This window comes from Misgurnus anguillicaudatus, chromosome 13 (genome assembly GCF_027580225.2).
Source record: "Misgurnus anguillicaudatus chromosome 13, ASM2758022v2, whole genome shotgun sequence".
NCBI classification, from domain to species: Eukaryota; Metazoa; Chordata; class Actinopteri; order Cypriniformes; family Cobitidae; genus Misgurnus; species Misgurnus anguillicaudatus.
Window position 1 is genome coordinate 28,421,657 of NC_073349.2, and position 20,197 is coordinate 28,441,853.

General features: G+C 36.4%; 2 protein-coding genes across 2 annotated transcripts in view; both read right to left on the reverse strand.

Annotated features, from left to right (window-relative positions):
- Nucleotides 1-11,854, reverse strand: part of LOC141369254 (uncharacterized) — a 42,821-nt gene extending 30,967 nt beyond the window's left edge. Inside the window, exons 1-4 of the mRNA XM_073874839.1 lie at nucleotides 11,471-11,854; nucleotides 11,197-11,274; nucleotides 10,098-10,263; nucleotides 4,584-5,736 (exon numbers count right to left, since the gene is read on the reverse strand). Of these exons, the coding sequence (XP_073730940.1) occupies nucleotides 4,584-5,736; nucleotides 10,098-10,263; nucleotides 11,197-11,274; nucleotides 11,471-11,587 (1,514 nt within the window). The 5' untranslated portion in view covers nucleotides 11,588-11,854. The remainder of the gene's footprint in view (nucleotides 1-4,583; nucleotides 5,737-10,097; nucleotides 10,264-11,196; nucleotides 11,275-11,470) is intronic.
- A 904-nt stretch (nucleotides 11,855-12,758) lies between these two features.
- LOC129430397 (uncharacterized) lies at nucleotides 12,759-18,011 on the reverse strand. Its single transcript, XM_055187555.2, has 2 exons — nucleotides 17,864-18,011; nucleotides 12,759-15,507 (listed from the first exon to the last, which is right to left on the reverse strand). Exon 2 carries the CDS (start codon nucleotides 15,464-15,466, stop codon nucleotides 14,861-14,863), a length of 606 nt encoding a protein of 201 aa, XP_055043530.2. The 5' UTR covers nucleotides 15,467-15,507; nucleotides 17,864-18,011; the 3' UTR covers nucleotides 12,759-14,860.
- Nucleotides 18,012-20,197: the final 2,186 nt, after the last annotated feature.

Consider the following 20,197-nt stretch of genomic DNA (forward strand, 5'->3'; position numbering starts at 1 on the left):
ATCTGAACACAAAAACATCACCATTATAATATTAACACAAAAACATCATTTCAATAGGATTATAAATGACTGCAACTTTGTTAAATCAAGAAACAAAACCTTTCTGACTACAGAAATAACTCCGCCTGGTAAAAAAATATACGCCAATTTACATTAAATGAGAATAAAACTTTGTTTACCACAAATATACAAACATTATTCACACACAAATAAAAAGCAAACACAACACATCACTTACCGCTGCTCGCGAGCGTCTTTGTTTCTTCTTCTGTTGTTTTATGTGACACGCGGTGAGTGGCGCCATCTGCTGGACGGGAGCGTGACGCAACAGCTACTTGACAACAGTCATTTACCATAGTTACACACACATCCCTACGATTTACCACAGTTAATTATCATAATTGGGCAACCAAGAGAAATATCCATTACTGTATTTATTAGTTTAAAGGAGAAACCGTTGAAAGTTTTTGTTTTACACATTCGTTAAAAGTTCAGTCAAGTGAATAATTCAAGAGCTTTTTTTACGGTCTATGCTCAGGATTTACAGAAAATTCATGAGCAATCTGCACGTGCATGACAACAGCACAAAATGTTTTAATAAACAAGTACTGTGCTTAAAATGTTAAAATATCAAGTGACAAACGTTGGTTATCAGAAGAGTCTGGTTAAGTTCATCGAGCAAGGATCTGTACGTATGTTTGCTTATTTCAGTCAGTAAAAAAGCTCATGTAAATTATATAATAGCCTAGTATTTTTATTTATTTTGGGGTGGTTTCCCGGAAAGGGATTAGCTTAAGCCAGGACTAGGCTTTAGTTTAATTATGTAACTATAACTAGTTTGAATAAAAATGCCTTACTAAAAACATTACTTGTGTGCATTCTGAGGTAAAACAAAAGGCACTGATGTATTTTAAGATATGTCGGTACAAGTTCTTTTCAGTTTGGACAGTTCTTACATTTATTTTAGTCTAGGACTAGTCCAGAGGTGTAAAGTACTTGAGTAAATGTACTTCGTTACTGTACTTAAGTATTTTTTGGGCTACTTTGTACTTGTACTGAGTATCAAAAATATAGGCAACTTTTACTCTCTACTCAATTACATTTTTGATAGGGTATTTGTACTCTTTACTCCACTACATTTGAAATGACACTTAACGTTACTCGCTACATTGTTTATTCGTCAAATAAAAACGAGACGAAAGTGTCAGAGGGTGATGATGGATAGAATCTGTGGTCGCGAGGTTACACGGACACACACAACTGAGGGACTTCATTTGGCGCTGCGCAGAGCAAACGTATGAAATCAAAGTACTGCGAGAGCGAATCAAATGCATATGGAGAAGTCTGGTCTCGCGGTACTTTGATGTCAAACGCTGAATGGCTTGCGTTGAGCCACCGTAGCGGGACATCTGCGTGCTGCGTATGTCATAAACTGTAGAGAAAAGTTCGCGTCTGGTCTGAGAGAAGAGATAAAGAGCAAACATATGGATGCATATCACATTTGCTTCTGTCAAGGGACCCTTTGTTAAACATGTGATGCTACAAATCAAAACAAAAGTGATGCGCGATTGCAGGACGGTCATCCCGCAACTCAAAGGCAAGCACAAATGTTTATATACTCTGACGCTACTGTATCAGCTAACCTGAGCTGGTTACATAACTTGATATAACTTACTATATAAGCCAAAATAAACCAGCGAGGTCCTGTACTGATTGCCCGAGTAACTTAAGTACATTATAAGATTGATAATAAGTGTACAATTTCACTGTCCTCACATTTAATCAAGTATGCTGTAATGTATTTACTGTAAAGAGGGATGCATGACGGAAGAAATGTAGTGCACTTAATGTGAGATAGTGGTGTTACGTACTGCATGTGTTTACAATTAATCTTTCAACTTCACGATTTTAATATACATTATCATATTTCTGTTAGTGTAATTTTAGTTTACAGGAATTTTTTTAATATTAAAATTATATTTTTTTTTAGGATAGGCCTATATAAGAATATTTGGTAATGTTAACAAGATTTTAATAAAGTATTAGTAATTGTTGAAATTAACATGAACAAAGATGAATAAATGCTGTATAAGTGCAGTTCATTATTAGTTCATGTTGAGTAATGTAGCTAACTAATGTTAACTAATGAACCTTATTGTAAAGTGTTACCATATATTTATATCACAAAGTTAGGCTATATATTTTTCAGCATGGCACATTCAAGTACACAATGACACTAGACTAAAATTAAATGGGTTTAAATTAAATTGAATGTAGATTTCTAGACTAAAATCTCATGGCATTTAGTTGAATAAAATTAGACTAAAACTAAATTAATTCAGATGACAAAAATATGACTAAAACTTAATTAAATTTTTGTCAAAAGACTATGACTATGTTTAATCTGTGTTTGTTCTGCCAGGTCAAAATTTTGAGGAGTTTGATTTCTTTTCTATATTAGGAAATAAAACCTCATAAATAAACTTTCTTAGTTTTCACTGCCCAGATCTACAATGTCTCTTTGTGTTGAGGACTAGTGCATCTTTGAGCCAACATTCAGTACGAGTAAAAATACTTGAGTACTTTTAAATTGGGTTACTTTAATACTTTTACTCAAGTCGTATTTAAATTGGTAACTTGTAACTTGTAGTGGAGTAATTTTTACAGTAAGGAATTTGTACTTTTACTCAAGTATGGCTTTCAGCTACTCTTTACACCTCTGGACTAGTCTAATTCCTTTCCTGGAAACCGCTCCTTAAAGTTTAGTCATGATAGAATTAAACATGCCTTATGTTTATTCTTACATTCAATAGGAAAATCAGCTCCACATGTGACTGCTTTAAAAAAGCCGTGACCCCTGAGGACAGGGAACTCACCGGCATTCCTTTTTCTCCATTTTTGAATTTTCAATAGACATTACTGCAAAACAATTTACTATTTGAGATCCCTGTTATTGTCCAACATTACAAATTTTTCTCATGCATGTCCTGTTGGTATTTCTTCAGTGTTTATAATTAGGGATGCACCGATAGGATTTTTTTGGGCCGATACCGATTTAAACAGACAACGTCTGGCCGATACCGATATTAAACACTTGTATATAACACTATACAGTTGGTCTATTAGCTAATTTTTTTCTGCATCAAATAATGGATTGGATCTAATTAACATTCAACTGACCAACATAATAAGAGAGGCACAAATTAAGCTGAAACAAATATAATAAGACAGCATGACAACCTTCAAAGGTGTTTTTTGCTATTCAGCATTTATTTTATTAACAACATTAACTAATTTTTTTTTTACATATAATGGATTTCTTTATGCAGTTAATTAATAAACAATCGGTATCGGCCTTTCTCGTGCTATTGCCGATATGCCGATGGTTTCAAATTCATCAAAAATCGGCCGATAAATATCGGCGGCCGATACATCGGTGCATCACTATTTATAATACTAATACTTGAACTTAATTTTTAACCGTAACTGACATGGTTTCTAGATAGCATAGGGTTTGTTAAAAATATATAAATGTAAAATAAACTATTATAAAGATTTGATGATCTAGTGACTGATTGTATGTTATTCTCCTTTGTCAATGTCAACATTCAGGTTGGATTTCAGCTTTATTGTACAATATTTTTTTTTAAACAAAGCAGTGTATAATGCCATAGTGACAGCAATACATTCAAGTGAATCAAATCTACAAATAACACAATTAACTTTATATACAAAATTCCAAACAAAAAACCTTTACATGACTTCTTATAATAATAACATGTATCCAAATCATTTAAAAATACAAAAACAAGAAAAAGGCTGAAGTAAAACCTCAAAGTCAATCACATCGTGAACTTAAAAGATTTGAAACTGCAGACTTCAGGATCATCTTGTAAACTTAAATAACACAAACATCTTATTCATCGGCCCCTGATTGCCCAACACTGCCGTCACATATTTTACATTATTCTAGCGCTTCTCTTTCCAGTTACTTCCAGACTCTATGAAACCCTTCTTCTGAAACGCTGTGATTGGTCAAGTTGACCGTTGTTACTTGTTAGGGACACATCAAATATCTTGCCTCATTGTTCCACCCGCTAGCCAGCAGGTCATCACTCAGTTGCCTCCCCTTGCAAATAACGCACTAACATGGAGTATGCTGGCCATTTGCATTCACACGAACTTGAAGAAATCTCGCTGGACAAGCCTGTACTTTATATTTTTCTTACTTTTTGACCTGCAAACCACTACGGGATGCACTGTACCATCGCAGTTGCGCAATGTTTATGACAACCGTCACTGCTAGCTGTGACATAACGGTTTTCTACTGGTCACATATTTCATTTGGTGACAAAGTTCACCAAACTTAAACTGTATAAATATCTGTGCACTAGCATGTGTTATCAGTCTGATGCATTCGCATCCATATGAATGGAAGTCCATGTAATAAAAAGTGTAGTGTGACTGCCCATTTAGCCATCTTTTAGTGAGCGGGCGGGCAGTTTGTGTAACATGTCCACATCAACATCTAACTGTTGAACTGGCGTTCAAATGTGAAAATCAGGATAGTAGGGGCTTTTTACAGCTTTTCTCTAGTGTGAATTCTCATGTGCCGGTTGAGATGGGACTGACGAATGAAGCTATTTCCACACTGATCACATCTGTAAGGCTTTTCTCCAGTGTGGGCTCTTGTGTGGTCATTAAGGTGCCATTTATTTTTAAAACTCTTTCCACACTGATCACATGTTTGAGGCTTTTTTACAGTGTGGATTCTCATGTGCCTGTTGAGATTACACTTACGAATGAAGCTATGTCCACACCGATCACATCTGTAAGGCTTTTCTCCAGTGTGAATTCCCATGTGCCGGTTGAGATGGGACTTACGAATAAAGCTATGTCCACACTGATCACATCTGTAAGGCTTTTCTCCAGTGTGAATTCTCATGTGCCTATTCAGGTCAGCCTTGCGATTGAAGGTTTTTCCACACTGATCACATCTGTAAGGCTTTTCTCCACTGTGAATTCCCATGTGGCGGTTGAGATGGGACTTATGAATAAAGCTATTTCCACACTGATCACATCTGTAAGGTTTTTCTCCAGTGTGGGCTCTTGTGTGGTCATTAAGGTGCCATTTATTGTTAAAACTCTTTCCACACTGATCACATGTGTGAGGATTTTCTACAGTGTGGATTCTCATGTGCCTGTTGAGATTACACTTACGAATGAAGCCATGTCCACACTGATCACAGCTGTAAGGCTTTTCTCCACTGTGAATTCCCATGTGCCGGCTGAGATGGGACTTACGACTAAAGCTATTTCCACACTGATCACATCTGTAAGGCTTTTCTCCAGTGTGAATTCTCATGTGCCTATTTAGGTCAGCCTTACGAATGAAGCCATGTCCACACTGATCACATCTGTAAGGCTTTTCTCCAGTGTGAATTTCCATGTGCCGGTTGAGATGGGACTTACGAATAAAGCTACTTCCACACTGATCACATCTGTAAGGCTCTTTTCTAGTGTGAATTTGCATGTGCCAATTAAGTTGACCTTTCTTAGTGAAGGTCTTTCCGCACTGAGGGCAAATAAGAGCATCTTTGGCTGTTGCCTTTTGCTTTTGGGACAAATTCCTCGCAGTTATCGAGCAGCTCAGAGATTCTTCCTTGGGTATCAAATGATGAGGTTTCTCTTCCATTTCATTGAGTTGTGAAATTTCCTCCTTAACTGCTTTCTGATCTAAAATGAACAGAGAAAATCATTATGAAGAATTTGATGATAGAAATGCAGTGAAAACTATAATTATGTTTAAAAAGGCAGATAAAGGGCAGATACTTAACCCTCTGAGCAGGGGCGGAAATTTCATCTAAATGTTGGGGGGGACAATAAACATAAATTTTTTCAATAACAATTTTTGAAGGGGACACCAATAATACAGGCAAAATTGTACTTGCCAGGAAATGTGTACAGATAGAAAACGTTTCTCTTTCTCTATGAACGGACGCAAATTTAATTTTAATACACATGAATGCAGAGGTGAAAAGAGTAATGAAATATTCTACTTAAGTAAAAGTAAAGTTACTTTAATTATATTTTACTTAAGTAAAAGTAAAGTTACTGGTCTAAAAATCTACTCAAGTAAAAAGTAAGTCATTTTAATTTTAAGAGTAAAAGTTACTTTTTTACAGCGGGGAGAGGTTTCTAGTTCAAGAAGGAAGGATGTATACATCTCACACTATGTTTTAATTTTAAACATCTTTACAATTAAAGTGCAATAACAAAAAGTTAATAAAATAAAAAGCTTTTTTATAACTAAGAAACATTTATGGAATTATTTAATGATTTTTACAGGTGAGTTATGCAATTTTGAAGCAAAAATAATATGAGGTCAGCAGTAAATACAATCATTATAGTAAGGCTGTAATTGATGTATTGCTGGTAACATACATTATGTTATTAAACTATATACATAAATGAGCATATAATGAGATGAGTGCCATAATACTTTTATCCTTCACACGTTTATTGTATTCTATAGCTTCCCAGACCTGTGTACCTGATGTCTTTCAATCTCTCTCTCTCGCGCTCTCTCTCTCTCCTCAATGTCTAATGATCTGTGCATTCTCGAGGACGTTCTTAAGTTGTGTTTGACTTGACGCGAAGCTGCTAGACCTCGGAAGATAATGCGCATATTAAAAACGCGTCGTGCAAATTAGCGGTTAAAACCCGATCGGCAATTCTCAAACTCAAACCCGTACTCAAGAGGATGAACCCTACCTGAATGAAACAATCGCTTTGCGTCAATGGCCAGGGGTTTCTTTCATAAGAATTGCATTGAGGGTCTGCATTAGCCCGTGCCTGTCTCGTCCCTCTCCATGGTTCTTTTTGCGCGTTCCCCCGCCCATCAATCAATCATCCGTGGCGCGTCTTTATCACCTTACTTTTTTATTTTTTTTATTCAGTAACGGATATGATTTAACTTGAAGCGAAGTAGCCTACAATACTTTAAACATACTTAAGTAAAAGTAAAGTACAGATTTTAAAAACTACTCAAAGTAAAAGTACACAAAAAAACTCAGTTACAGCAAGGTGAGTAAATGTAATTTGTTATTTTCACCTCTGCATGAATGCATAAAACTGTTTTCTTGATCGTTTGTCTGCTTCTGTTCTCAGAAAACGAAATATGTTCATGTCAAAATAGTCCAGTTTTAAAACATATGAGGATAAACTGATAAGTGATGGGAAACGTTGTATTGTAGGTATATAGCTGATTAACGCGTCGGCTCCGTGTCTTCTCTACCGGACTGTGTGTCGGTGGTGAGGTAAAAGGGGCGCGGGCAGTGGACCAAACCACTGTGAGGCAAGGGAGGGGGAATCAAAATGTTTAAAAGTTTTTTGTTGTTGCTCCGTTTGCATTTGTATTGTTTCACTTCTTACACAACTATTTTAAGTATTATAAATCATTAAAATATTTTCAAAACACATATTTTAATGATATTTTTAGGGGGGACAACCCTCAGATGGGGGGGTCCTGTCCCCCCCGACCCCCCCGGGATTTCCGCCCATGCCTCTGAGATGTTTTGACATGCTCTGAAATTTATCAGTTGCTTCAAACATATTAATGGCTAATATATTACAAATAGGATTATTCCTTGTTGTCTCTACAATGTTCTGATTCAGAAATATAGCTCTTGCAAAAATGGTTGATAAGATATTCTCTTTGGTTGCTAGGGAGTGAATTGGCATCCACCAATGATTATACTCCAAGCCATTAAAGGCTTAATCCATGATGACTCAAGGTTTTAGCTGTACTGTAGCAGCAGTTTTAGGCAAAAAATACCATATTTCTCTCTCAAAACCACTAGGTAGCACAATGACAAAATTTTGCATGCATTCTTTGTAAAGCGCTTTGGATGGCCATAGGTCTGTTAAAAGCGCTATATAAATGCAGTCCATTTACCATTTACCATTTACCATAACTGTGTTGCATCTAGTTTAGTTTAGTGAAGAAACAGTTGTATGACCAAAGGGTTGCTTGATTTCACAGGTTTTGTTCAATTATAAGGCCAACTAGTGGTGCAAGCATACACTTTTTTTTGTGTAGCCTCAGTGGTCGTTCATCAGCGTATCAAATCTGGTGAAAAAATCTTTTTTCGTTGCAAAGTTATAGCCATTTTTGTGTTGAAAACACAAAATTTAAAGGTAATTTTTAGTTTTTTGCAATTTTCGGCCATTTCTGCTGAAAATTTTAATATAACGCCAATAGAGTTTCTTGTTCAGAAGTTTTAAGTGCTATTTTGCTGCACAGGGCTAACCGTAAGGTGAATTCTGCCATGTTTGGTATCGTTGGACTCGGCTGGCTTTCTTCTCCTTACATCCAAAAACACACTTCTTCTTTCGTGCCATTGTTGAGATTTTAAATTAAACAAAGCTGTGCTGCGTGATGTGATGTTTGTAAATTCTAGCGTCTCCGGCTGATTGACGGGTGGGCGGGGTTTTCTGGGGGAGGTGCCCATATAAAGAAGTGATGCGTATATAAAACCCCTGAAGCGTCAGTTGGACCTGTAATCGAAAAAAACTTTCAGAAACTTGTACGAACCCTGGTGAAGTGCATTCGGCACAGAAATACTCTGTAACACGCCCAACTGCTTTTTTGACACTTTGCCCTTGTTTAGCATAACTGTGTTAATAAGTAAGAATGCTTGAAATACCACAGAACAACCCCTTTAAGTAAATTATGCATGGTTAGTAAAAAAATATATATCTTAAAAGTTGCCAGGGAACACATATTAAAAAAATTTTGAGTTTGAGAGTGTTGAGTACTGAATCTTGTAGAGTTAAGAATTTGCTACACATAAATGTAAAATCATTTTACCCACTCATTCACATTAAACAATATGTAATGGACAATGTATAGGCAGCAGGTTGTTATCGCAGAAATCAGGACCCAACACGAAGCAGAGGGTCTTGTATCACACTGATGGGGCTTATTTGGCGATAACAGTTAACAACCTGTGCTTGTACATTATCCCGCTTATTACATGGCTACCTCATAACTAAGGTAAGGAACATTATATTGATTTAAAATATTTTATTTGCTTATTTTTATTGAATGCAGACCTTCAACGAAAAAAACCCTTTTACTTTCGGTTTTAAGATCAGACCAGATGTTGAAATGTCACAAATAACTATTTAATTTAATCATTTTGTAATGTAATGCTAAATGTAATGCTAATTTATGTTATTAAAATACATATTTAAACAAAATTTTTGTGTAATATTGAACTGTTCCTGTCAAAATGATTTGCAGCATCCAGGTTACCGTATGTTATTAGTTTGGTCTAAATAATCCACTGTATTAACAGATTTTTTATGACATTGTGTAGTAAAGTTTATATAAAAATTAGTTTAGACTAGAGTGAGGTGAAACCAGAACAAAGCATAACTATCTACTAAACTAGGTGTAATAATCATGTCTTCCAAGAGAGGTCTACCGAGAGTGACAAGGTATATCTATGTCTGATAAATGCATGGCCTTTATATAATGTGGAGGAGGTTGTAAAATTCTTCACGAAGACCACTGTTTTTCTAACCATACTTTGGGTTTAACAATGAAATGTTTAAATTTAAAACAGTTGTAAGCACTGTGGGCCCTTTGCACATATGGTTGAGGTACTTTTTAATGTGTGTGAGTGAATGAACTAGGGCTGGGCGATATATATCGGGGGATTCTCATGAGCGTTTTATCAGTAAAGTCGGTTCCTTGATTAGTAGTAATTCGCCGTGCACCTGCTTTAAGATGGAGTGGCTTTTACTACACAGAGCCATTGTTCACTGACAAGCTGGGCCATCTCGCAGTAATTATCACAGGCGATACGTCCTCAATACTTTGCCCTGATTGTCAGTGAACTACGGCTCCGTGTAGTAAATGCCGCTCCATCCCAAAGCAGGCGCACAACGAATCACCACCAATCAAGGAACCGGCTTTACTTTAACACGCATGACAATCCCCCGATATATATCGCCCATCCATAGAATTAACATGTTCATCATCCATTAACACTGACAAATTTTGATTCAGGAAAAACTACTGTACATACCCGAATAAATCAAATAATCTTCATCTGCTTCTGTGTCTTCTTGTTTCACTTCTATCCCACAGTCCAGCAGATTCACTGATGTCTTCTGGTCTTCATTATAGACAGAAACCAGAAGATCTGTAGATGTTTGATCAGTAAAGCCACACAGAGAGACACAAGATACATCCTGGAAATAACATTAAAACAAACAGAGAATAAAATAAAGAGCTTTGAAACATTCAAACTAATGTGAAGGTCAATATAACATACATAGATAAAGAATTGAAACTAAATAATAAGTTTTATATTTGAAAGATCTACTCAGTAGTAAATTAAAACAAAAACACTTTCATCCACACTTGTATTTGAAAAACTGTTCATCAAATGTTTACTATGTACAGCAACAATGCATATCTCTACATTTGGCAGACAGACAGACACAGTCATTCAAAGTGACTGTAATAAATTAGAGGTTGAGAAAGGATATAAATGTCGATAAGGATATAAAGAAACTCAACTTTTTATTTTGGTTGAGCATTTTATTATATACATACTCCACTTAGGAGAGACTAAAACATTGGTCCAGTGACTGTTTAAACAGGTTGTGATGATGTACTTTTACTATAGGATCAACACTGTGTAATTCACTGAAATTTCAACACTAAACACACAAACCTCAATCATGATAACAAAGAGTATTTAAGTGTTTTAAAGAGCCTTTACTGCTCTCAAAAAAGAGTTATTTTTTGAAAAAAAAAAATGTTTTTGCATGGTTTATGGTAAAAAAAAACATTATTTCCCTCATACTGTACATTATTGTTGCTCATCTATGCCCCACCTTTCTAAAACATGTTAATTTCTACAAAGCTAATCATTCTGTACAGTGTGTCAGATATCCAGTGTATTGTTGCTAGCGGAATACTTCAAACGAGTGATGGAAATGTGGCGCTCCTTAACATATTTGCATCATACTACCCCATCAACCCAAGCCCGAATCTGATCTAGAAAATGCATTTGACATTCTGATCAACTTTGCAAATCAACTTACACACCAAAAAAAAAGAAAGGAATACATTAAAATCATGAAATGTAAAATAGGGACTCTTTAACTTATAAAAACCTTCGTGTTCGGTTTATCTCTCTCTCTGAGCTTTGATTTACAGCACATCACATCCATCTGATCTCTCATGATGAACATCTGAACACAAAAACATAACCATTATAATATTAACACAAAAACATAATTTCAATTGTAAAATCAAGAAACAAAACCTTTATGACTACAGAAATACTTTGAAAATTCTGCAATTTACATTAAACGAGAATAAAAATTTGTTTACCACAAAAACACAAACATTATTCACACAAAAATAAAACGCAAATACAACACTTACTGCTGCTCGTGAGCTTCTCTTCTTCATCATCTGTTGTTTTGTGACAGGCGGTGAGTTTGCGCCATCTGCTGGAAGGGAGCGTGACGCAACAGCTGCTTGACAACAGTCATTTACCATAGTTACACACACATACCTACGATTAACCAGTTAGTTATCATAAATGGGCAATTAAGAGAAATATCCAACACTGTATTTATTAGTTTAAAGGAGAAACCGTTGACAGTTTTTGTTTTACACATTCGTTAAAAGTTCAGTCAAGTGAATAATTCAAGAGCACAGGATTTACAGAGAATTCATGTGCGATCTGCACGTGCCTGTCAACAGCACAAAATGTTTTAATAAACAAGTACTGTGCTTAAAATGTTAAAATATCAAGTGAACGTTGGTTGTCAGAAGAGTCTGATTAAGATCATCGGGCAAGGATCTGTAGGCTAAGTATTTTTGCTTATTTCAGTCAGTAAAAAAGCTCACGTAAATCATATTATAGCCTAGTTTAATTTATTTTGGGGTGGTTTCCCAGACAGGGATTAGCTTAAGCCTGGGGCCCGTACCATGAAAATGGTTAAACAAACTCAGGGTTACGATTAGTTTCAGGTTGACAAAACCAAGCCAATGTGCAGGCCTTGTTGGTAAAAGCTATTTTCATGGTACACAAAACCCAGGATTTGCACAAACTAATCCTAAACAAAGTTGGCTAACCAACTAAACCAGCTTCATGGTATAGGCCCCAGGACTAGACCTTAGTTTAATCATGAAAATATAACTAGTTTGAACAAAAATGCCTTACTAAAAACTTTACGTGTGTTGTGTGTTGTTTTTACTTTGGACAGTTCTTACATTTATTTTAGTCTAGGAGGACTAGTCTAATTCCTTTCTTGGAAACCACTTCTTAAAATTTAGTCATGATAGAATTAAAAATGCCTTATGTTTATTCTTACATTCAATAGGAAAATCAGCTCCACATGTGACTGCTTCAAAAGCCTTGACCCCTGAGGACAGGGATCTTACCGGTGTTGCTTTCTATCCACTTTTGCATTTTTCAATAGAAAATACTGCAAAACAATTTACTATCAAGCTTTGATATTCCTGTTATTGTTCAACATGACCAAATTTTCTCATGCATGTCCTGTTGGTATTTCTCCAGTGTTTATAATACTATACTTGAACTTAAATTTTAACTGAAACTGACATGGTTTCTAGAGAGAAAAGGTTTTGTTTGAATTATATAATGTAAAATAAACTATTATAAAGATTTGGTGATCTAGTGATTGATTGTACGCTATTCTCCTTTGTCAATGTCAACATTCAGGTTGGATTTCAGCTTTATTGTACAATTATTTTTTTAAACAAAACAGTGGATAATGCCATAGTGACAGCAATACATTCAAATGAGTCAAATCTCCTGAGTACACATAACACCGTTAACTTCATATACAAAATTTTAAACAAAAAACCTTTACATGACTTCATATAATAATAAAATATATCCAAATCATCGTTGGCTCACATTGCGAAGTATAGTTTATTTTACTTGTAAGGATACACAGACGCAATGCATCTCCTGGGCTACATACTAGACTAGTCATGCTCGCTGTATGTGGCTCCTTGAGGACGCATAAAAAAATGGACCATAATTGGAATTTAAGTCTACAGCAAAATACTACATAAGCACTTAAGAGGATGCCACGCTAGTTTTAGCATATAAATATTCTTTGGATGTTACTTTGAATATGATAGGGATCGCTTACAGGGTGCAGTAGAGAAAGTCACGCCTTGACTAGGGATGTGACAGTATTTTACCACAGCGATGATAGTGCACCAATAAACGGTGTGGTTATAGAATGTGTATGGGGAGGGGATCAGATATACGTTTCTTAACAAATGTTCGAGTTCATAAGCACCGATATCTTTTCTGCCAGCGGGTGATGGTCACAACGTCAAGCAATGCTTAGGTTACTTGGCCACAGCAGATGCTCTGGAGCGCCCAAACGCTTTGAAGAAGATGAAAATGGCGCGGTCACATTTCCGACATGGTTTTAGCCACCCTATCAACGCTAGGGATTACTGGTACTCCTGTTCAATGGTTTAGATATATCTGTCCGATAGATCCTTCAGGGTGTCATGGAGGGGCACGTTGTCCACAGCCCACCAGATGCTCACTAGGGGTTCCTCAGGGATCAGTGCTAAGGCCAGTACTTTTCTCCATCTACACAACATCCTTAAGACTTAACATGGCTTCTCCTACCACTGCTATGCTGATGACGCCCAAATCTTCTTCTCATTTCACCCAGACGATACCACCATAGCAACACGCATTACAGCCTGCTTAGCCGACATCTCCGCTTGGATGAAGAAACACCACCTCCAGCTGAACCTTGCGAAGACAGAGCTGCTTGTATTTCTGGCAAAACCCAAGATAAATCATGCTCTATCCATTCAACTGGACAATACAAACATTACTGCCAGAAACCTTGGTGTAATCTTTGATGACCAACTGTCCTTCACTGAGTACATTGCAAAGACGTGATCATGTTGACTTGCATTATATAATATCAGGAAAATACGGCCCTTTCTCACCGAACATGCTGCACAACTCCTAATCAAGGCGCTGGTAATCTCTAGGTTGGACTACTGCAATGCTCTCCTTGTTGGCCTTCCTGCAAAGAGCATCAAACCACTCCAACTGGTTCAGAACGCAGAGGCCCGACTCATTTTCTAAGAGCCCAAAAGGGCTCATGTAACGCCAGTCTTCATCTCTTTTAACTCTCTTTCTCTCTTAACAGGTATTGTTTAAGAATTGTACAAACTTGTAACTTGGTATAAGCACCTCTTGTATTATTGCCTCCTTATGACAAATCACTTGATTGTTTCCTTATCTTTGTAAGTCTCTTTGGATAAAAGCATCTGCTAAATGCCTAAATGTAAAGCAAATGTGAAGCAATTGAGACTATGTACTTGGGCATTTCGGTGAGTGCGAGAGCCAAGCCCAGGAGAACCCACGGGAACGAGCCTATGTGTGTGTTTATTGTAGCACTTGTATCCATGAATCAAAACACACTGTTCACTTGAGAAACCTTTTTCGGGTTTCCAGCCGTGCTGAAGACGTGTTCTGGTGGTGTACTGGTAGTGCAGATTGATACTTTTTCGCAACCTTGACCAAGAGAGAATATCTTGCCTCGTTCCGTCCCCTAGCCAGCGGGTCATCACGACCGTATATTTTGAAGATTTAATGCTTCAAAGTTACAATGACGTTTATGCAGCTCACGTGCAAGGGAGGGGTGTGCCGTGTACGGCACAGTGTTCCTTATCAGGTTAATATCATTATCTCATATTTGATGGAGGTGGGCGTTTGGTGGTTTTTGAAAATCAGAGAGAGATAGTAAGGGTGTTTTAAAGCTTTTCTCCAGTGTGAATTCTCGCATGCCTGGTGAGATTAGACTTACTTATAAAGCTCTTGCCACACTGATCACATGTGTAAGGTTTATTTCCAGTGTGAGTTCTCATGTGCCTTTTGAGATGGTACATACGAATGAAGCCATGTCCACACTTATCACAGCTGTAAGGTTTTTCTCCACTGTGAATTTTCATGTGCCTGTTGAAATTACACTTACGAATGAAGCTATTTCCACACTGATCACATCTGTAAGGCTTTTCTCCAGTGTGAATACTCATGTGCCTGTTGAGATGGAACTGACGAGTGAAGCTCTTTTCACAAAGATCACATTTGTAAGACTTTTCTCCAGTGTGAATTTTCATGTGCCCACTGAGATGGAACTTACGAATGAATTTTTTTCCACACTGATCACATCTGTAAGGTTTTTCTCTAGTGTGAATTAGCATGTGCTGCTTAAGATGACCTTTCGTCTTGACGGTCTTTCCACACTGAGGGCAACTAAGAGCACCTTTGACTTTTGCCTTTTTCTTGTTGTTCCTCACAGTAATCGAGGAGCTCAGAGATTCTTCTTTGGGTATCAAATGATGAGGTTTCTCGTCCATTTCATTGAGTTGTGAAATTTCCTCCTTTACTGCTTTCAGATCTAAAATGAACAGAGAAAATCATTATGAAGAATTTGATGGTAAAAATGAATTGAGAACTTCTGCAACTATAATCGTGTTTTAAAAGGCAGTTAAAGGGCAGATTCTTAACCCTCTGGGGTCTGAGGGAGTTTTGGGGCACTGGAGAATTTTTGACATGCTCTGAAATTTGGGTTTTTTCAGTTTCTTAAAACATATTAATGGCTAATATATCACAAACAGGACTGCATAACAAATATTCGCAACTGATCATTTGCAGAATAAAAGATTTTGTTTATATAATATATGCATGTGTACTGTATACAATAATTATGTATATAAACACACACGCGCACACACACACACACGCGCACACACACACACACACACACACACACACACACACACACACACACACACACACACACACACACACACACAGAATAAAAGATTTTGTTTATATAATATATGCATGTGTACTGTGTACAATAATTATGTATATAAACACACACACACACACACACACACACACACACACACACACACACACACACATTCATGTATAATTTGAAGAAAAAAATTTATATATTAAGTATTTATATTTAAAATATGCTAATTTTCCAGCTACCCTATTTAAACATTTTGATTCTTACGGTTATTGAATCCATTCAGCTGATCTCCGGGTCTGGCACTAGCATAGCTTTTAGCATAGCTTAGCACAATCCATTGAATCCAATTAGACCATTAGCATCTTGCCAAAAAATAACCAAAGAGTTTCAATATTTTTCCTATTTAAAACTTGACTCTTCTGTAGATACATCGTATACTACATTGTGGAGCCTGGGCTGTCTACAGAGACCGCGTTTTTAACAGTGTGTTCAGGGGACAGGCAGTTAGCAGATAGTGAGGAGACGTTTAATGTATGAAACAAAAAATGTTTTATGGCCTAAAACGCGTGAATTCGTTTAGAGTACCTTTAATTGTTATGCAGCCAACACTGTATTTAGCAGAAACTGTGCTACAATAATATGTATGTATGTACATGTTTGTATTTATAAGTAAATTAAGTTTCTGTATGGTTAGTAAAAACATATATCTTAGAAGCCAGCGAACACACATTAAACATTAGTTTACAAGACCTTTGAGTACTGAATCTTGTAGAGTTAAGAATTTGCTACACATAAATGTAAAATCATTTTACCCACTCATTCACATTAAACAATATGTAATGGACAATGTACAGGCAGTAGGTTGTTATCGCAGAAATCAGGACCCAACAGGAAGCAGAGGGTCTTGTATCACACTGAGGGGGCTTATTTGGCGATAACCTTTAACAACCTGTGCCTGTACATTATCCAGCTTATTACATGGCTACCTAATAACTAAAGTAAGGAATATTAAATATAGATTTTTAATATTCTCATGCGTGTTTCATCAGTAAAACTGGTTCCTTGATTAGTAGTAAATCGCCATCACCTGCTTTCAGAGGGAGCGGCATTTACTATAGAGGGTATGCACATGACGTCACCGTCGGCGAGAGGGACTGCGGTTATGCCCACTGAGTGGCAAAAGACACAGCGGCAGCATTTGAGTACAGCGTGACATCGGCGAAAACACTTAAACATATATTTTATTCGTGTTTTTCTTTGGAAAACATACATTCCAAAGCATATTATCATAATATTACATTTCATTAATAATACGTTTTTGTTTTACATTTAATATGTAAGTACATTAACATACTTTTACTCAAGTAAAAGCACACAATTTAAATGTAATTAGGTATTAAATAAATTTTAATATACAATATTAAAGAATACACAGTATGATTCTATGCTTTCGAATATAGTGAAATAATGTTTTTCCCAATACAAACAACCTAATAAAGCAAAGAAGCTTGGACAATGTAACTAAGTATTGCCCACCTCTACTATCAAGTCCAACTAAATTCAATTTAAGCTGATAATAGTCAGTTTTACTGGAATTTTCGCAGCAGCCCCTATGAAAACCAGCCATTTTGTTGAACGTTTTGCTACTCAACCGGGCAAGTTCCCGCGTGGTCACGTGGAAAAGTGACGTCAATGCATACCCTCAATACAGACCCGTTGTTCAATGACAAGCTGGGCCATATCGCATTAATTACTGCAGGCCATACGCCCTCGATACTTAATGCGAAATTCCCCCGATTATCAGTGAACTACGGCTCTGTGTAGTAAATGCCGCTCCATCTTAAAGCAGGTGCACGGCGAATTACTACTAATGAAGGAACCGGCTTTACTGATGAAACACGCATGACAATCCCCAGCTATATATCGCCCATCCATAGAATTAACATGTTCATCATCCATTAACAACGACCAGGAAAAACCCTGTACAAACCTGAATAAATCAAATAACCTTCATCTGCTTCTGTGTCTTCTTGTTTCACTTCTATCCCACAGTCCAGCAGATTCACTGATGTCTTCTGGTCTTCATTACAGACAGAAACCAGAAGATCTGTAGATGTTTCATCAGTAAAGCCACAGAGAGAAACATCCTAGAAATAACATTAAAACAAGCAGATAATAAAATACAGAGCTTTGAAATACTTAAACTAATGTGAAGACCAATGTAACATTTATAGATAAAGAAATGAAACCAAATGACAGAAGTTTAATATTTGAAAAATCTACTCAGTAGTAAATAAAACAAAAACACTTTCATCCACACTTGTATTTGAAAAACTGTGAATCTAATGTTTACTATGTACAGCAACAATGCATATCTTTACCTTTGGCAGACAGACAGACAGAGTCATTCAAAGTGCCTGTAATAAATTTGAGGTTGAGAAAACTTAAACTCTTACTGAGTAATGGCCCATGTCGATAAGGATATAAAGAAACTCAACTTTTTATTTAGGTTGAACATTTTGTTATATACATAAACCAGTTAGGAGAGACTAAAACATTGGTCCAGTGACTGTTTAAACAGGTTGTGATGATGTACTTTCACTATAGGATCAACACTGTGTCATTCACTGAGATTTCAACACTAAACACACAAACCTCAATCATGATGACAAAGAGTGTTTAAGTGTTTTAAAGAGCCTTTATTGCTTTCTAAAAAGATTATTAAGTTATTTTTTGAAAAACAATGTTTTTGCATGGTTTATTGTAAAACAAAAAACATTATTTTCCTCATATCGTACATTATTGTTTCTTCTCTATGCCCCACCTTTAATTTCTTCAAAGCTAATCATTCTGTAGTGTGTGCTTCAAATGGCCAGCTATCCAGTGTATTGTTAGTAGCGGAATACAAGTGGTGGAAATGTGGCGCTCCTTACCAACAGGAGTTAGTATCATCTTTACTACCTCATCAATACAAGCCCGAATCTGATCCAGAAAATGCTGATGACAATTCTGATCAACTTTGCCAGTGCGGTGTGACTCACTTACACATCAAAAAAAGAATACATTAAAATCATGTAATGTAAAATAGGGGCTCTTTAACTTATACAAACCTTCGTGTTCGGTTTATCTCTCTCTCTGAGCTTTGATTTACAGCACATCACATCCATCTGATCTCTCATGATGAACATCTGAACACAAAAACATCACCATTGTAATATTAACACAAAAACATCACCATTATAATATTCACACAAAAACATCATTTCAATAGGATTATAAACGACTGCAGCTTTATTAAATCAAGAAACAAAACCTTTCTGACTACAGAAATAACTCTGAAAATTCTGCCTGGTAAAAAAATCAACGGCAATTTACATTAAACGAGAATAAAATTTGTTTCTCACAAGGATACAAACATTATTCACACAAAAATAAAACGCAAACACAACACTTACTGCTGCTCGTGAGCTTCTCTTCTTCATCATCTGTTGTTTTATGTAACACGCGGTGAGTTTGCGCCATCTGCTGGACGGGAGCGTGACGCAACTGCCATAGTTACACACACATCCCTACGATTTACCAGTTAGTTATCATAAGTGGGCAACCAAGAGAAATATCCAACACTCTATTTATACGTTGAGAGAAACCGTTGAAAGTTTTTGTTTTACACATTCGTTAAAAGTTCAGTCAAGTGAATAATTCAAGAGCACAGGATTTAAAAACATGCCTTACTAAAAACTTTACTTGTGTGCATTTTGAGGCAAAACAAAAGGCACTGATGTATTTTAAGATATGTCAGTGCAAGTTGTATTCAGTTTGGACAGTTCTTACATTTATTTTAGTCTAGGACTAGTCTAATTCCTTTCCTGGAAACCACTCCTTAAAGTTTAGTCATGATAGAATTAAAAATGCCTTATGTTTATTCTTACATTGAATAAGAAAATCAGCTCCACACGTGACTGCTTTAAAAGCCTTGACCCTTGGGGTTGGGGATCTTACCGGCATTCATTTTTCTCCACTTTTGAATTTTTCAATAGAAAATACTGCAAAAAGAATTTACTATCAAGCTTTGATATTCCTATTATTATCCAACATTACAAAATTTAATACAGAACTCAAACTATGACCAGAGGTCCAAGTTAGCACCGTCTAACCTGGTATGCGAATCATATGCCATACAACAACTTAAAATAAGGGCTATGATCAGAGGTCCAGGCTTATCTCCTTATAGCCTGCCTATAGTAATGTAATTGCTGGACATCTTAGTTCAGCGGTATAGACAATTAGCATGAATTTATACCCCAGTCATAGATTTATGGTGCCA

What these genes read in the sequence shown, in the direction of transcription:
- LOC129430397 (XM_055187555.2), bottom strand. Translation starts at nt 15,466, where the DNA reads ATGGACGAGAAACCTCATCATTTGATACCCAAAGAAGAATCTCTGAGC.